Source organism: Cicer arietinum, chromosome 3 (genome assembly GCF_000331145.2).
Source record: "Cicer arietinum cultivar CDC Frontier isolate Library 1 chromosome 3, Cicar.CDCFrontier_v2.0, whole genome shotgun sequence".
Lineage (NCBI taxonomy): Eukaryota > Viridiplantae > Streptophyta > Magnoliopsida > Fabales > Fabaceae > Cicer > Cicer arietinum.
In genome coordinates this window covers 66,887,737-66,906,558 of record NC_021162.2, presented here as the reverse complement: position 1 = coordinate 66,906,558, position 18,822 = coordinate 66,887,737, and the positions used below count along the sequence as shown (strand labels likewise).

General features: G+C 32.6%; 2 protein-coding genes and 1 non-coding gene across 9 annotated transcripts in view; all 3 read right to left on the bottom strand.

Moving 5' to 3' along the window:
* Positions 1 to 9,993: 9,993 nt before the first annotated feature.
* On the bottom strand, positions 9,994 to 12,861 carry LOC101489596 (uncharacterized). Of its 6 annotated transcripts, none has more exons than XM_027332538.2 (7): positions 12,613 to 12,861; positions 12,438 to 12,540; positions 11,776 to 11,967; positions 11,481 to 11,578; positions 11,207 to 11,258; positions 10,640 to 10,732; positions 9,994 to 10,369 (listed from the first exon to the last, which is right to left on the bottom strand). In XM_027332538.2, the coding sequence occupies exons 2-7, from the start codon at positions 12,474 to 12,476 to the stop codon at positions 10,181 to 10,183; spliced, it is 663 nt and encodes a 220-aa protein (XP_027188339.1). In that variant the 5' UTR covers positions 12,477 to 12,540; positions 12,613 to 12,861; the 3' UTR covers positions 9,994 to 10,180. The 6 variants fall into 6 exon arrangements, with proteins under 6 accessions (XP_027188339.1, XP_012569321.1, XP_027188341.1 ...); XM_012713867.3 differs by having other exon boundaries at positions 11,776 to 11,964; XM_027332540.2 differs by having other exon boundaries at positions 12,644 to 12,861.
* A 1,161-nt stretch (positions 12,862 to 14,022) lies between these two features.
* LOC113785985 (small nucleolar RNA U3) lies at positions 14,023 to 14,245 on the bottom strand. Its single transcript, XR_003472168.1, has one exon. It is a non-coding gene; the product is annotated as a small nucleolar RNA U3 (small nucleolar RNA).
* A 2,276-nt stretch (positions 14,246 to 16,521) lies between these two features.
* The window catches only part of LOC101489274 (uncharacterized), a 7,939-nt gene continuing 5,638 nt past the window's right edge, over positions 16,522 to 18,822 (bottom strand). For both annotated transcript variants that reach the window (XM_073365999.1, XM_073366000.1), the window contains exons 11-15: positions 18,657 to 18,822; positions 18,283 to 18,392; positions 17,650 to 17,708; positions 17,383 to 17,570; positions 16,522 to 17,037 (exon numbers count right to left, since the gene is read on the bottom strand). In XM_073365999.1, coding sequence (XP_073222100.1) covers positions 16,849 to 17,037; positions 17,383 to 17,570; positions 17,650 to 17,708; positions 18,283 to 18,392; positions 18,657 to 18,822 — 712 coding nt within the window. In that variant the 3' untranslated portion in view covers positions 16,522 to 16,848. The remainder of the gene's footprint in view (positions 17,038 to 17,382; positions 17,571 to 17,649; positions 17,709 to 18,282; positions 18,393 to 18,656) is intronic.

The window sequence follows — 18,822 nt, the reverse complement described above, 5'->3', positions numbered from 1 at the left end:
GTGTCCTCACATATTGAGTTATTTCAATAACCATCATTCTTTAATGAGTTTATAGCATTTTATCAAGTAGCAGTTTATAAGATTATGGTGTTTAATTTTTTTTCTTTCATTTTTACTTTAATTATTTTAATTCAAAAATATTTAATATTAATTTAAAATATATTTTTATGATATTTTATATTTATCAATTAATTCAACGCTAATCATTATCAAACATTTCAAATTTAATTTATTGATTTATCCATTATCAACTAACTTATATGTTATCCGCTATAAGTTTATCACTATCAACCAAATTATCCGCAATTTTTTACTATTTAAAGTCTTAATATCCAAAAACGTCGCACATCCAAAAAAAAGTATAAAAAAAATACTATTATATTATATTAACAAAAATGCACATTAGTGTATGTCAAGCTCATGCGTGTTAACTTGCTCTCAGCCCTAAGGGTTGGGTAACACTGGTTAGTCAAATGAGGTGATTGCACCAAGTGGTTTGGAGACAATTTTAAACTTTGAACAAATATTTTATAAGCGTTGAAATTTTCAACTAAATTACCTCTCACCCCAAATCAACGTGAAAATAAAATATTATCTTTTTAACCATTTATAAAATCTTCAAATTTTTTACCTTCTCATTTTTTTACCTCCAATTTTGAAAGTTTAAAAAAAGTATATAAACCTTCGAAACTCTCCAAACATTTGAAATAAAAAGTAAGTGCAATTTCGAGAATTTCAAAGTTCTAAAACATAAAATTTCTAGATTTTGAAAGTTTCGAACAATTCGAAACTTTTGAAATAGAACATTTCCAGATTTTGAAAGTTTAGAATAATTCAAAACTTTCGAAATATTAATTTTCCAAAACTTTCGAAACTTTCGAAATGCAAATTTTTAGAATTTTTGAAACTTTCGAAATTAAAAATTCTAGAATTTTCGAAAGTTTTGAATAATTCAATACTTTCGAGATAGGAAAAATGAGTTATAATAGGAAACTTTTGAAATAGGAAAAATGAGTTATAATGAAAAACTTTTGAAATAAGAAACTTTCGAAATAGAAAACTTTAGAACGTTATGGTGAATTTTTTAAAGTTTCGAAAGAGAGGTGAAAAAATGAGTGGTAAAAAAAATTGAAGGTTATTAAAATGGCAAAACTGTATTTTTATGTTGATTAGGGGTGAAAGGTTTAGGTGTTGGGGTGCAAGGTAGTGAAGTAGAAATGTCAATCACAAAAAAAGGGGTTTGGATTGTGATTTCACCTTTTTAAATTTTTTTGTTAAAACTTAAAGAATTTAACTCAAGATTAATCTTGGTTAAAAAAAAAAACAGAGAACGTTATTGGTTAGTGAAAAACACACAATTTAATATATCTATTAAATTTGATAATCAATAGATAAGAAATAAATAGAGATAATGGAAGATATATCACACACATATATATCCTGATTCACCAAATCTGGGTTAGTCCAGTCCTCACAACCGTGAAATTTTTCACTAAGTATTCAAAATGGAGAACATTCTTGGTTTTTACACCACCAATCCAGATCAACCTTGATCTGTTACAATCTTCACCGTTTAACCTAGAAAGAATTTTTAAGTATTCAAAATGGAGAACATTCTTGGTTTTTACACCACCAGTCCAGATCAACCTTGATCTGTTACAATCTTCACCGTTTAACCTAGAAAGAATTTTTACAATCACCTTTCAGCATTGAAATGATTTTTACAAACACACCCAATCTAACATAAAGATAGATTTGAGTTACAAATGATGTGTATGATAAAAGTGTTTGAGATCTTGAAACTTCTCAACATTTGTTTGAGATAAATGAAAGACAAACTCAGTAAATAATGATCCAAAGATATAGTGAAAAGAGCTGGAGTTTGCTTGGAGAGTTTTTTTGACTTGTTACTTGAACAAGTGTTGGAAGATTTGTAAATTGAACTATTGCCTTCATCTTCCAATTGATCTTCAATTTATTGATGTTAAAAGGCTTTGAATATTCAGTTTAAAGTGAATATATCCATTGGACACACTTCTCAAGTGTCAAATATTTTTTAAAGCAATTAAATATGTGTTTATTTGTTGTCCAAAACGTTCTTGACAAAACGGATAACGTTCTTGCTTTTGGGTCTCATGGAAAACGTGAATGAGTGAGTGAATGAGTTGTCACATGTCAGTTGGCACTGTTTTGAGTTAGGTTTATGCAGAACTTTCTACAGAATATTGTAAGTACAATGTACTTGCTCACAACTCATTAATTTGGAGATCAATCTTGAGGTTGTTTTTCAACTTTGGGAATTCAGCTGGAGTTCTGGGCATCACCATTGATTTGAACAGTCTTGATACTCTTTAATATAGGGTTTATACTATGGAAAATTATTTGTTTTAATTTTGTCTTTAAAAGAGAATTAAAACCAGAATGTTCTTTTATAAAACAATAACATTCTTCGTTTTCTTTTTTGTGAGTGTTGGATTTTGACAATTGTTGTGTGTCAGTCATTTGTCTCATAAACACGATGTGCTTTATGCAAAAAGGTGCATCAATAATGTCCTTGCTTTCATGGTTGTCCTTGCTCATAGCTCATTAATTTGAAGATTGATCTTGATGTTTTGTTTTGCCTTTGTTGATCCTATTTGATCGAATCTATCTAAAACAATCTTGTGTAGATTATTAAATTCCTCTATGACGAATACTGATGTTTTATAGTGTAGATAGATTTTGTAGCCCATATCGATTTTAAATTACAACATATTTTGCTCTTTGTAAACCAGAACGTTTTTGGATTAATGCTGTAAAAACAGTTAACGTTCTTCGTTTTTGTTTTGAGTGATTGCTGGATTTTGACAATTCTGACAGCTGTTGCGTGCCAAGTTTTTCTGTTCTGTACGTGTGTCAGAGATGCAACGACTTTATCATTTATGTTTAGTTTGTACTTGCTTACCTTTTAGCCATCAACTTTGAGGATTAGTCTTGTTTTTTATTCTTGATGTATTGCTTTGCTTTTTGTTGATCTTATGGAAACAATTTGTCCAAAATGATATTGAGTATACAATTATGTTCCTTCCTAATGAATACTATCAATTTCTAATGTAGATTGATGTATTTTTGTAGCCCAAATCAATCTTGATTTAAAGAAGACTTTGTTCTTTGTAATCCAGAATGTTCTTGGATTAAAGCTGTCAAAATCAAAACATTCTTCGTTTTTCAGAATGTTGTCAAGAATGATCTTCGTTTTTTAGAATGTTGTCAAGAATGTTCTTCGTTTTTTCTGTTTAATAACCAGAGCATTCTTCGTTTTTCAGATTTGATCTTGCTTATTTCAAATGATCTTGCTTATTTCAAATGATCTTGCTTCTGATTTATAGCATAATATGATCATTGATTGTTGTATGAATGTATTGATCATCTTCTTCACGAAGATGCTATCTTGAAGATGTAATAATAATTCTCATGAATGATTGATATATGATACATTCCTTTTGAGATTATTTCATTATTGATTGGATACTTATGCACTTTGATGAAGTGAATGGTTTCTTGTTTGTTCACTTATGCAATTCATGTTCCTTAACAAAATTCAAGTGCAATCATTAGTAGACCACCATTCATAAAACTTAATCATTTATTCCATAAATTTTGTTGTCATTAAAACATACATCAAAAAGGTTTTTGCCTCAATAGGTAGAATCCCCTTTTTACCATTCAAATTCTTAATGTCCAAAAACGTTGCATACCAAAAAAAGTATAAAAACAAAAATGGATCAGTAAGACAACAAAAACTTATCAATTTGTTCAAAAGTTTTAACTTCATCAAGGAAATTATGATCCAACTCCTTCAAAAGATGTTAGCGCAAATTCTTCTTCAAACAAAAATATTAAGTTGGACGGATGCAACTCTTTAAATTTATATGAATACCAGAGAATGAGAACAAAAAGTCATCCACTTATCTAATAAAAATAAAGAAATATAATCAACCTTTAAAAAACATAGGTTTTTACTTTGCGGATATGATTTTTTACAATACAATTGTTTATAATATCTCCAATAAATTCATTTGGATTCTTTCCATCATCAATCAAACAAAGGATCATGTTCACCCGTGTCTTTAGGGTACTTGTTAAGGAGTTAAAAAGACAAATAAAAGACAAATAAAAGACAAATATTGTATGAAAAAAAATCAAAATTTAAAATTTTAAGAAGTTGAATGCACATTTTCAAGATTAAATTTTCACTTGTAGTGTCTTAACAAGCACTTCAAGGACACTTGTTAGCATTTCCCTTAAACAAAATCCAACAATATGTCAATAATTAAATTCAAATTAAAAAAAAAAAAGTAAACATATTATGTCCTTCAATGAAAAAACATAAAAACATATAAAATGGTGAAAGACTCACTTTACAATTTCCATAGGAACTTTGATGTTGTATGTTATCAAGCTCATTAAGTAAAAAATGAAAAAGATGGCGTTGAAAGTAGAGAATGGTCACTAAGCTACACTAGTTAAATTCTATTGAAAGAATCATGTTGAAGAAATGTTGTGATCATTCGTTTTCGCACTCATTATATAAACACTTTTGTTTCATGCTATGTTAACAATGTGGGACTAAAACTATCTAATACTCTTTCGTTTGGATATATAAAGAAATCACACTTATGACACTTGAGGACATTTCAGCTTTGTAACAAAACTAGAATATAAGTTGCAAGTTGCATGGTGTAATTTGAAAAAAAATCTTTTAATTTGAAATTTTTTAAAAAAAAATTGAAGGTGATATTTATGATGTATCAATTTAACTTGAAAAAAATTTAATATTTGTAAGTTGACTTTATAAAAAAAGAACAAATGAAATGGAAAAATTTGTAATAAAATAAAAATGATTTTTACTCTAAAAATTATAGTTAAAAGAAGATGGTGATTGTTTATATGCATTTTTTTTAACATTCAATCATTATACAGTACTATATATATATATATATATATATATATATATATATATATATATATATATATATATATTTGTAACAATTGGTTTTTATATGATAATAAATTTTATTTTTGTTTTACTTTTTCTTTCATGATAGTTAGGCCGCTGACATCAAACTATGGCTACGTGGTCAAGGTTACGAGGACCATCTCACTCAAAACCCTGAAAAGGTGAGTGTGGCTGAAACATCCAAATGGAAACAAATTGATGCTCAGTTGTGTAGTGTCATTAAGTCTACACTTAATCTAGATGTTAAACTGATTTTCCATCCGCATCTCACGTGTGAATCGATTTGGAGTCAAGCAAAGGCACTCTATACTAACGACACACAACGTCTTGATGGAGTTTGTCACCGCTTGTTGAATATCATTACTCCGAAGACACTCGATGGCTCTATTTCTTCATATCTTGGCACCGTTCATAGTGCACTTCACGACTTTAATGAGTTTCTCCCTCCTGCTGCAAGTAATCCAGTTGAACAGAAGAAGGAGTTGGATCAACGCATCACCTTCTTCATGCTTCTTGCACTCTATGGTCTACCCCGGGAGTACTCTGCAACTCGTGATCAAATTTTGAGGTATGCTACTGTTCCGGATATGTGAATATTGTAATCGGTTTGAACACACTATTGATCATTGTTGGAAGTTGCATGGTAAGCCTTCGCCTTCGATAAATGCAACTCAGCTTGATCCTTCTGCCACTATTTAGACTACACCATCTCCACAAGGCTCCCCGACATATTATGAAGATTTTCTTCATGCTTCTTGCCCTCTATGGTCTACCCCAAGAGTACTCTGCAACTCGTGATCAAATTTTGAGGTATGTTACTGTTCTGGATATGTCTACTACCTCAACGATCCTCTTTCGAGTACCAGTAAAACATCCAGTTGAGCATTCTATCACTTCAATTCCGGGTGACACTGTTGCCCTTGCATCTCAGGGACATAATCATAATTGTTCTCGTGGAGGACCATCCAACTCTAAGCCTCGTCCCAAATGTGAGCATTGTAATCGGCTTGGACACACTATTGATCGCTGTTGGAAGTTGCATGGTAAGCCTTCGCCTTCGATAAATGCAACTCAGCTTGATTCTTCTGCCACTATTCAGACTACACCAGCTCCACAAGGCACCCCGACATATTGTGAAGATTTTCTTCATGCTTCTTGCACTCTATGGTCTACCCCAGGAGTACTCTGCAACTCGTGATCAAATTTTGAGGTATGTTACTGTTCCGGATATGTCTACTACCTCAGCGATACTCCTTCGAGTACCAGCAAAACATTCAGTTAAGCATTATATCACTTCAGTTCCGGGTGACATTGCTGCCCTTGCATCTCAGGGACATAATTATAATCGTTCTCGTGGAGAACCATCCAACTCTAAGCCTCGTCCTAAATGTGAGCATTGTAATCGGCTTGGACATACTATTGATCGTTGTTGGAAGTTGCATGGTAAGCCTTCGCCTTCGATAAATGCAACTCAACTTGATCCTTCTGCCACTATTTAGACTACACCATCTCCACAAGGCTCCCCGACATATTATGAAGATTTTCTCCGATGGGTTCAGAGTCATCCGAACTGTAGTTTTCCTACTTCAGTTGCACACACTAGTAACTCATGTGTTTACCTCTCTCACTCATCTTGTCTCAGCCCTTGAGTTCTTGATTCTGGTGCGTTTGATCATGTTACTGGTAATAAAAGTCTCTTTTCTTCACCTTCTACATTTGGTTTTATACCTACTATAACTTCTGCCAATGGTACACAAATCTGGTCTCAAGGAGTTGGCACTGTCCACATTCTCCATTCCATCTCAGTTGCATCTGTTCTCTATGTACTTGGATGCCCCTTTAATTTACTTTCAGTTAGTCGATTGACTCAGTCTCATGATTGTATTATTACTTTCACTAATAATAATGTTACCTTGTAGGACCGAAGTTCAGGATGGATGATTGTCTTCGGATGTGAGTTACAAGGTCTTTATTACCTTTCTACATCTTCCAAAACGTGCTCTGCCACAGAGTCCCCTCAAACTATCCATGCTCAGCTAGGACACCCAAGTCTTACCAAACTACAAAAATTGGTGTCTTGTTTGTCTAAGTTGTCTACTTTACATTGTGAGTTGTGTCAGTTAGGGAAACACACTCGTAGTAATTTTCTTGATCGAGTCAATAAAAGAGTATCCTCTCCATTTGCTTTAGTTCACTCTGATGTTTGGGGTCCCTCTCGTATTGTGTCTACTTTAGAGTCTAAGTATTTTATTACTTTTATTGATGATTATTCTCGTTGTACGTGGTTATTTTTAATGAAAAATAGAGTTGAACTGTTTTCCATTTTTGAGCAATTTTATCAAGAAATGAAAACTCAATTTGGAGTTTCCATTCGTTCCTTAAGAAGTGATAATGCTCGGGAATATTTGTCCCATCAATTTCAAACTTTTATGACTTCCAACGGTATTCTACACCAAATATCATGTCCTCATACACCTCAGCAAAACGGGGTAACCGAATGCAAAAATCGGCATCTCATTGAAACTACACGAACCTTACTTCTCCATGGCAATGTTCCATTTCGTTTTTGGGGAGATGTAGTCTTAACGGCGTGCTACCTTATCAATCGCATGCCATCTTCTGTCCTTGATGGCAATATCCCCCATTCGGTCCTGTTTCCCCAAACCTCTCTTCACCCACTACCACCTCGTGTCTTTGGGTCCACGTGTTTTATCCGCAATTTATCTCCTGGTTTGGACAAATTGTCAGCTCGATCACTCAAGTGTGTCATTCTCGGTTATCATCGGTCCCAAAAGGGCTATCGTTGTTATTCTCCCACACTACACCGCTACGTTACATCAGTCGATGTTTCCTTTTTTGAGTATGTACAATATTTTAAACCTACTCATATAGCTACTGAGCCCTATCAGGACATTAATCCCGAACCTCCTCAAGTAGTTATCCCTCTCCCACCCACTTATATCGAACCTGTCGAGTATGTCCCTCAACCTCCACGACCACTACAGACATATCAGCGTCGTCGCTTATCCTATGTTGTGTCTGTTCCTGTTCTCATTACAGACTCTCCTTCGATGCCACCTCTGGATCCAGCCCTGCCACCTGAGCCTGACCTTCCCATTGCTCTTCTTAAGGATATTCGCACCACCCGTAATCCATCTCCTCATTATATTGATTTGTGTTATCATCGTCTTTCTCCTTTACATTACACTTGCTTGTCCTCCTTGTCTTCTGTTTCTATTCCTGAAACTACAAGTGAAGCATTATCCCACCCTGAGTGGAGGCAAGCAATGCTTGATAAAATGTGTATCCTACAAAGCAGTGGTACTTGGGAATTGGTTCCTTTACCTCATGGGAAGTCGTTAGTCCGGTGTCGTTGGCTTTATACGGTGAATGTTGGTCCTGATGGTAAGATTGATCGATTTAAGGCTCGTTTGGTAGCCAAGGGATATGCTCAGATTTTTGGGTTGGATTACAGTGACACATTCTCACCTGTTGCCAAAATGGCATATGTCAGACTGTTTTTCTCCATTGCAGTAATTCGACATTGGCATCTCCATCAACTTGACAAAATGCCTTTTTGCACGGTGATCTTGAAGAGGAAGTTTATATGGAGCAACCACCAGGGTTTATTGCTCAGGCAGAGTCTTCCAACATGGTTTGTCGGCTACACAGGTCCCTTTATGGTCTTAAACAGTCTCCTAGAGCTTGGTTTGGCAGATTCGGCTCGATAGTACAAGAGTTTAGTATGATCCATACTGAAGCCGATCACTCTGTATTTTATCATCACTCAGCCCAAAGGTGCATCTATCTTATTGTTTATGTGGATGACATTGTTATAACTGGTAGTGATCAGCAAGAAATACTCCAGTTAAAACAACATCTTTCAAATAAATTTCAGACTAAAGACCTTGGTAAACTCCGTTATTTTTTTGGGTATTGAAGTAGCCTAATCCAATGATGGCCTTGTAATTTCACAAAGAAAATATGTTATGGATATTCTTGAAGAAACAGACCTATTAAATGTCAAGTCAGTTGATACTCCTATGAATCCAAATGTCAAACTCCGACTCAATCAGGGGGAGCCTCTATCACAGTCACTCGTCGTGACATTTCCTTTGCTGTCAGTGTGGTAAGTCAGTTCTTAAATTCTCCTAGCCAAGAACACATGGATGCTGTAATCTGAATTCTTAAATACATCAAAAGTGCACCTGGTAAAGGTCTCATTTATGAAGATAGAGGACATACTCAAATAATTGGCTACTCAGATGTCGATTGGACAGGCTCACCCATAGATAGACGATCAACTTCCAGTTATAGTTTACTTGTCGGAGGAAATTTAATATATTGAAAGAGTAAGAAACAAAATGTTGTTGCAAGATCCATCATTGAGGCAGAATACAGGGCCATGGCACTAGTAACATGTGAACTCATCTGGTTGAAACAGTTACTGAAAGAACTTCAATTTGAAGAAACCAGCACAATAACACTAATATGTGATAATTAAGATGCATTGCACATTGCCTCGAATCCTGTTTTTCATGAGAGGACCAAACATATTGAGATTGAGTGTCATTTTGTTAGAGAAAAGATGGAATCGGGTGACATCATCATTAGCTTTGTCAATTCCAATGATCAGTTAGCAGATGTTTTTACAAAGTCAATGCGAGGTCCCAGAATTAGTTATATATGTAACAAGCTAAGTGCATTTGATTTATATGCTCCAGCTTGAGGGGGAGTATTAAAATATTATATTAGAATGTAAATAATTATATTAGATGAGTTGTAAGTATTTCAGCCCGTTAGCATTACTGTAAATTAGGATTGTTTAATACTCTTTGTCTATATAAAGAAATTTTGTTGTGCAGTTGAAACACACAGGTTATTCAATATGTCTCTCAATACTCTTTATATTCAACAGTTAATATTAGTATTATATACACGTGTATAGTAGAAAATAAGCAAATCAAAGTCCAAAATAAGATGGAAAAGAATACTTGCTGAAATGGCTAATGTTTGGATAAAAATGAATACTTTTGCAAGCAATTTCTAAATCCAACCAAAAAATCATTGCAATATCCAACATATGCCTTATTACAGTACCTTTTGAAACCTCATTTGAGATTTAGTCCTTATTACAGAGATATTCATATATACCAAACATCAAAAGACATGTTAACATCCTTATAAGGACCCTGCAAATTGGGAGGCTTCCAAGTCAAGCCCTTGTCTCATGACACAATTCATAAACCACTCACTACTGAAAGTCCTTATACCTTTCTTTGAAGTCACCATTGCTTCTTCTATATCTTCTTCGCATGTCACAAAGAATGTTGTTGATGTTTCATTTACTTTTTCGAGTCCACTAATAACCTAATACAAGAATCAACGGAATTTGTCAAAAGCAGGGTTCAATTCCTCAAAGGGAAAATGCACATACTATAGGACATGCACCTGCAAGTCACTTTAGGAGAAAATGACTGCACCCAAAATCAAAAGAAGGTTACACTGATTAACCATTGCACGTTTATTTCTTGAAACTAACTCCAGGTGTGACATTTTTATAAAAAAGACATTTTTATAAAAAAACTTAACATGAAAAAGAAGGAAGAAAAAAAGGAATATATAAGAATACAAGCAGACCTTCTGTTGATAGATTGCATTGACAGCTGCAAGTGGGATCTCAGCATATTCTGTATCTGCAGGGATGATTTGATAAGTAATTGCAGCTATAACCTATAAAATGATGAGAGTGAGTTAAAAGCTGAGATGTTATTATACACATTCTATTATATTTCTTTAATTTCCACTACTATGTATTGATGTCGAGCTCAAATTAGATGATACTACAGAAATATTATTCTTTTATTTCTATGCCATATGGTCTTAGGATGAAAAAGGAGAGTATCTGGAGAGATCAATCAGGACTATTATTGAGATTTGAGACAATGACAACCCACTTGTACAACCAACAGTACATCCAATGATGACTAATGTAAATACGTGCTAAAAATGTAAGGCTTTCTGTTTAAGAAATAGAGACGGGCTCTGCTTAATTTGGAGATGTACTTGGCTGATTTTTAGTATAGTGCAGCAGGGGTTATTTATGGCAGCACAGTAGAATACCAAAATATGGAGTTATAAAAATAAAACACAGATAAAAAATGAGCCTTCTAATTTGTCACATAAATATAGTCATCAAGCAAGTACCTTTCCTGAATCTCCAGCTGAACTAGATTTCAGAAGTAGTGTTCGATATTTCCTGCAGAAATAAACAATCAATAAATGAAAGCTTCTTACACCACCTTTTAAGTAGCTAAAAAACACTGATACAGAATAAAACCTACAGTTAAACAAAGCACAACATGTTCACAAAAAGAATACTGTAAATAAATAATAATCTATTAAAATCACCATAGTTAGTGAATTATCTGCCATGGATTATTAGCATGCAGAAGCAGAGATGATGAGAACAATCTAATACCCGTTAGTCACACATCTCTCAAGAAACTTCGATTGCTTTCCAGTATTTGCAGCATAACTCATTCCAGGTAGCTCTGCCATATACATCTGTAATACTTCCTACAAATCCAACAAATTACATTTGAAGCATTAGTTTTTTTTAAAATTTCTAAATTTATATAATTCTAAAATGAATAACCCATTAATGGAATTTTACATAATCTCTCATTTAATTCCTCTTAATTTCAACAATACTAAATAACATGGGAGAGAGACCCATGTCACACTCACACTCACACTCACACATAGGGTGTTACCTGAAGGTAGGATTTGCTAATAACATCAACATCTTTAGGACTAAGCAGCACAAACTCATGTTCTACAAAATATATTAACCAAAGAGCAAGCATTATAATCACGCAACTGAATAGGATTTCTTTTACCTCTTTCTTCAGAGCTGAAATTCTTAGAATTATTTTTATGGTTCGCAGAAGGGTCTTGTGCCACTGCTTAAAGAGAGTCAAAAAAACATAGTCAAAATTGTTAATCGCAAATTCGTAAATCGAATCAAATGAACATAAATAGAAGCATTGCTTATTGGGGGAAAATAACAGATAATTTGATCTTTCCACTTCGAGGAAAAGAGATTAAGAGGTCGTTGGAAGTGGAATTGCACGTGAAAGTATTGGCAAAACAGATAAGGTATACTTGTTTTTTGAAACAAACTCTTCTTAAATGGGCAATTCAGTTTAAAGGTTAAAGTGGGTAACTTTAACCATAAATAAATAAATTATTAGTTAATATTAGTATTATATACATTTGTATAGTAGAAAATAAGCAAATCAAATTCCAAAATAAGATGGAAAATAATACTTGCTGAAATGGCTAATGTTTGGATAAAAATGAATACTTTTGCAAGCAATTTCGAAATCCAACCAAAAAATCATTGCAATATCCAACATATGCCTTATTATAGGACCTTTTGAAACCTCATTTGAGATTTAGTCCGGTAAGTCATCCTCCAAGCGAAGGAGCAGGGTCGTTGCAGTTGCAGCAGTTCTTAGATTTGTGACTGTCAAATCCTGTTCATTGTGCAAGAGATTACAACAACTATACAATAAAACCAAATAGTCCTAATAGTGTATTTTACTTACTTTTTTTTTTCTAATTCCAGAAAAAAATTACCACTAAGTTTTCCATATCCGCTTGAAGATCCACCTTTTACCAAAGCCTTTAGGTTGACTTTGATTTGTGTCTGTTCTATGGGAAGATTTCAAATCAATGAGTAGTTCCCCAGAAAATTCAAGCTGTTCATTTTCAACAATTGCGGGTGTAGAGGAATTCTGATGAGGTAGTGAGGGGAGAGACTTCCCAGAGTTAGCATTGTCGTCTAACAATTCATTCCTTAGAAGTTAGATGGCAAACCATCAGAGTTGAACCACCGGGAAAGCATAATGCTCTGCGAATATCAGCTTTTACAGGTAACCTGCGGGCTCTACCTTTGGTATCCACCTGTGCTATTGATGAAAAACCCTACATTTGTGGGGAGAAAATGTTGTAACGCCAGAACTAAAGAAGCATCTTTCAACTAAACTCATCAAAGGAATACCATTCGCAAATTCATCGATCGGAGGACAAAGTTTACCAACTTAGAAAAACTCCACTCTTCTCTAGCACTTCATGCTCATTAAAATATACAAATAAACATAAAAGGATACTTATAACAAAGGCATTCTATATTCTATATATACGAGAGCTACATGAATAGACATAAGAAAAAATAAAGCAACAAAAAGAGAGAGAAATATTGATAGTTCCATGCTACCAATTATAGAATAATCAAATGCATCAGAAATATATCAAGTCATTCAATGCTCAACTTTAACATCAAAACAAGTCATTCAATTCTCAACTTTAAATGCAATAAAGCCAAGATTTGTGTTGATGAAAAACTACAAAACACAAACTATGGGAACAAAAATAGTTCCTTCATTTATTGTTTGACTGGTTACATTTTTTTTTTAAAGAAATGGACCAAATAAGTAACACTTACAATAGCGAAACCAGACCGGCTCTCTCCGAAAGTTTCGACCTCATCAGGGAAATTCTGATCCTACTCCTCCAAAACATGCTCACGCAAATTCTTCCCCAAACAGAAAATGCTAAGTTGGACAAAAAGCAAATTCCTAAAATTATGTGAAGACCACAGAATGAAAACAAAAATCATACACCTACCTAATAAAAATCAAGAAACTGAAACAACCTTTAAAGCATCAAAATTTGCTTTGGAGATCTTATTCGTTGCAATGCAATTGTTCAAAATATCTTAGGGTTTATAATTTGGGGATTTTGTCTATCTTAGGGTTTTACAAAACCAAATCCAAAACCCTTTAATCAGAATCAAGAACGTAAATTAATTATCAGAGTTGAAAATACCAACCTATATGATGGTCGTGTGTTTTGACGACGACGTTCTGGACACGGAGGCGACCCAGCTGAAAGAAGCGGTCCTTCACCGGAAATCGAATGGAATCAAAACGAACGACAACGAAAAAAAGGGTTGAAATCTGTCAGACAACCGTGCGACCATCTCAGATCACAAGGGAAGCTGAGAACGATCCTCTACAGCCAACTGCAATGGTCAGCCAAAGCTCCCATCACAGAACCGTTAATCACGCTCTGATCGACGGTCATGATTCATCCACCAGATTTAGGTTCCTGTCTCCTTAGAATATAAGGACACAGTAGTACGATCCTATAGAACAGATCCTGTTCAAGTAAGGTCGTGACTGTTGCTCCTCGCGATTATAATATAAATACTTCAGTTTTCTTATGTGCTATCGATGTGGGACTAACATTGTCACGTGGGCCTAAAAAATTTCAACATTTGTAAGTTGGTTTTATAAAAAAAGAACAAATCAAATGAATTTTTTTTTAATAAAATAAAAATAATTTTTACTCTAAAAAATATAGTTAAAAAAAGATGGTGATTGTTTATATACATTTTATTTTTTTATTTATTTTAATATTCAATTATTACATAAACTATAATTTTTATTTTTGTTTTACTTTTTGACCTATTATTTTTTTTTTCTTCTTTTTTTGACCAATTGAATGTACAATTATTTCATACATCTTATATTTTGTGTCTCACTACCACTTAAGCTTTGAATGTCTAATACTTAATTAAAGGTGTTATGGCATGTGTTTCTTTCAAAGTTAGTCTGATGGTATCTTTCTTTTTTTAGAGAGTGTTTATAATGAATAAATTTAAAGTGTTATTTTTTATGATAAAAATACAAAATAATGTTGGAAACAAAAAATATTTTTTACTCTGATTTATTCTTCGTTCAACCTATAAGTAGTCTAGTGAGTGTCTTTGTTTTCATGAACAATTTATATAGATGAATACTTTCTTTTGTTGTACCAAAATAAAATAAATTCTTTTGTATTGAAGAAATAGAATATGTATCCGAGTACTAATAAGGAAAAAATATACACTAACTGTATATTATATTTTGACAATATTCAATGTATAACTTAACATTTTTATTTATATAAAAAAAAAAAAAAAAACATCTTTTAATGTTTTTTTTTTTTTTTGTCAAAATTTAAATTAGTTTGTTTATTTCAATATTTTTTATTTATTTAAATTTAAATTTTTTTGGATTGTTTGTGTGTAAGTTTTAGTATCATTTTTTAAGATATAATAATTATATTTTTATATATATTGTGGTAATTTATATTTGCTATATTTTAATTATTAAAATTTTGTGATGTATTTATATGCAATTACTTAAAAATAAAAGTAACTTATAATTAAATCAAGCTTTTAATAGGCTTTTTTATCATAGAGATATAGACAAATAAGTAGTAAAATAAGAAAGAACGAACGAACGAACTATAGATGTGTCACATCATATTATTGAATTATATGACAAAATCAATATTGTATGACGTATAAGGATGTGACTGTCAACATAATAATTTGGGGATTTGTTTTAATATACTGTATTGATTAGTTTGTCCAAAATCGAAAAACCTTGGATGCTCAATAATTTACTTATTTTTTGGTTCCAAAACAAGAGAAACTGGATAAACATTTTGAAAAACTCTTATATTATTTATTTATTTTGATGAAAAAAACCCTTATATTTTTTTTAATGTTCAATCCCCTTATATTATTATGCTTTAGTCCATCAACACGTAAACATGAATGCTAGCATTAATATACTTGTTTTAATTAAATCCAACTTATTTAAATTTTTCGATTGACAAATCATTTGTCTTTGTCTCACTAGCTGTCCATTAATTCAGTAATATATTAAGTTGATAAAGTTTTATAAAACTAAAACAAAAAAATTATTCGGACTATTTCTATGTCATGACATTAATCATAAGAATGAAAATCATCATCTAGACCCCTACTAAACAAGAACAATTGCAAACATACTATCAATTTTGTTTGTTGTAGGTGGTATCATTTAGAGAGATGTGTGATTTGATGTGACTCTCAACTAGTGTCATTGTAGCGCATGGCCCATAAAGATGTCTTGTGAGGGTGATCGCACCAACAACTACGTCAACGAACAAAATAAGGATCAGAAATTAAATAATTTCATATTTTGGAGACATTTTTGAACTAAACAAGTATTTTATAGGAAGGTTAAGTGAAATTCTCCTTATGATAATTTCTGACAAGTCATCGTTGTTGCTTGTCAATATCTTCATCTGCTGTTTGAGAAGTCTCTTTCATTTTCAAGTATTAGATTCTCCTTTGTTTTAAGAGATTTTGACTACACTCACTTCCGTCTTTCATCTCAATTATAAATAAAATAAATCTCAAATTTGTTAGTCCTAACTTATTCTCACTCAAATTATTGTCAAATGTTATTAGAGAAAAGTCTAAATTCAAGTCTCCACACAAGTATAAGGTATACTTGTTTTTTGGAACAAACTCTTCTTAAATGGGCAATTCAATTTATAGGTTAAAGTGGGTAACTTCAACCATAAATAAATAAATAAATTAATAGTTAATATTAGTATTATATACACGTGTATAGTAGAAAATATGCAAATCAAATTCCAAAATAAGATGGAAAATAATACTTGCTGAAATGGCTAATGTTTGGATAAAAATGAATACTTTTGCAAGCAATTTCTAAATCCAACCAAAAAATCATTGCAATATCCAACATATGCCTTATTATAGGACCTTTTGAAACCTCATTTGAGATTTAGTCCGGTAAGTCATCCTCCAAGTGAAGGACAAGTTTTCTAACAAGATTTTATTCTACTAAAAAACTAGTAATTTACATAAATGAAAAGTAAACATCCTTAAATACAGAAATATTCTTATATACCAAACATCAAAAGACATGTTAACATCCTTATAAGGACTCTGCAAATTGGGAGGCTTCCAAGTCAAGCTCTTGTCTCATGACACATTTCATAAACCACTCACTACTGAAAGTCCTTATACCTTTCTTTGAAGCCATCATTGCTTCTTCTATATCTTCTTCGCATGTCACAAAGATTGTTGTTGATGTTTCATTTACTTTTTCGAGTCCACTAATAACCTAATACAAGAATTAACGGAATTTGTCAAAAACGGCGTTCAGTTCCTCAAAGGGAAAAGGAAACCAAATTGTGTATAGATGTGTTCCAGTGAAGTGAACAAGATGTATCATTAAATGCACATACTATAGGACATGCACATGCAAGTCACTTCTGGAGAAAATGACTGCACCCAAGAGGAATCATAAATGATTCATCATATGAATATTTCTCTAATTCTAACAGCTTAGAGCACAAACTAAAACAAAGTAGATGCTTAGCATAAAGGAAATTGAAATTGAATGAGTAATGCAAAAATATTAAATTGATATGTAAGTGGACTACGTTTTTTAAGCAATAGTACTTACATTACCACCAGCAGACCTAACAATGGCAGACAGAGTTTCTGCAGGAGTTTGAACATTAGCTGCAATACATATATTATACCCCTTAAACAAAGCACGGGGACAAGCTTTTGCTCGGAAAACTGCACTTCTTAAATCCAATTTGTACTTCAACAAATAATCCTCATCATTCAATATGTGAGGCAATTCATCTGCATATTCATTTTTAAGATTGTGTAAGCTCTCTTGAATAACAAATCAATATAGACAAGATAGTTTGATCCATCTTACCAACAAATCTGCCTTGACGAAAACTTTCTTTTAACCAACTTGATGAGACCACCCAAGCACTGTGTAGTTAACAATATCTCCTTGTTATAAATTATTAATAATCAACACAATGAATGCATGTAAGAATGGGATAGGGCATGTGTGAGTAAATTCATAATGGACACCAGAAGCAATAAATTGAAAGATGACACGAGTCATGTGAAATTACACGTTTCAATGGAGAATTTGAAATTCAAAAACTGGTATAATATTTTCCCAACATCAAATAATGAATTCTTAAATGACCAAAATTTATCTACTCAAACATCTATAGTTAGACAGATTGCATACAGCTGAAATTGAGGAAAACTGACAACTCAAAAATACGAAGGTTTGCATTGCAATAAATAATGACTCTGACAAAGATGGTAAGTTAGCTTTAAATGCTGCAAAAGTAATATTCTTTAGAAGATAAACATAAGTGAAATTCATAACGCTAACAAATTAGGGAAATGCACTTCCAAATATTTATTTAAAAACCAAGGGATACCAAGATTTCAATTAACTGCAAATTTTTAGACAATTAAAACTTGATTTCAAATATAAACAAGATTTAGTGTTTAAAATTAGTCTTGCTGACAGGTTTGAACCTACCCTGAACAGAGGGCGGTACAGAAATTCAGAGTTTTTCTCACTTTTCCTGTGACAACATGTGTTGTCGTGCTTCCATCGGAGGCAATAGTTCCACCAAGGTCTTCAATCACCTATATGTAAAACAAATGTCTAAGAAATCTTGACCCCAGAATTTAAATTAATTCCCAGGATCTATGAAAAGAAAAATTAGGAAGCACAAAATTAGACCTCTGTTATATTCCCTACCATATGTAATAAACCAAACCTTGAAAAGAAAGAATGTTACATTTAAAAGGCAGAGATCAGATTTCTAAATAAAAAATTTAAGTTAAAAAAAAAAAATGTTACTCATCAATATACTAAAGAATTTATAAAATATGGGTAATTAAACAGACCTTTGCAAGCTGTGTTTTTTTAGCATCATCAGTGATATTCATCAACATGATTCTAAAGCATTGTTTAGTTGATGGCAGTTCTGAGTTGGCAGGAGCTTCTAAATGCAAAAGGTCTCCAATACATTTTTCAGACTTTTTTGTAATCAAACAATCACCGTGAGGGGCT

What these genes read in the sequence shown, in the direction of transcription:
- LOC101489596 (XM_027332538.2), bottom strand. Translation starts at nt 12,476, where the DNA reads ATGACTTACCGGACTAAATCTCAAATGAGGTTTCAAAAG. An exon ending in CTCAAATGAGGTTTCAAAAG is followed by an intron (nt 11,968 to 12,437) that starts GTCCTATAATAA and finishes ACTCTCTTTAAG; the next exon opens with CAGTGGCACAAGACCCTTCT. An exon ending in CAGCTGGAGATTCAGGAAAG is followed by an intron (nt 10,733 to 11,206) that starts GTACTTGCTTGA and finishes ATCATTTTATAG; the next exon opens with GTTATAGCTGCAATTACTTA.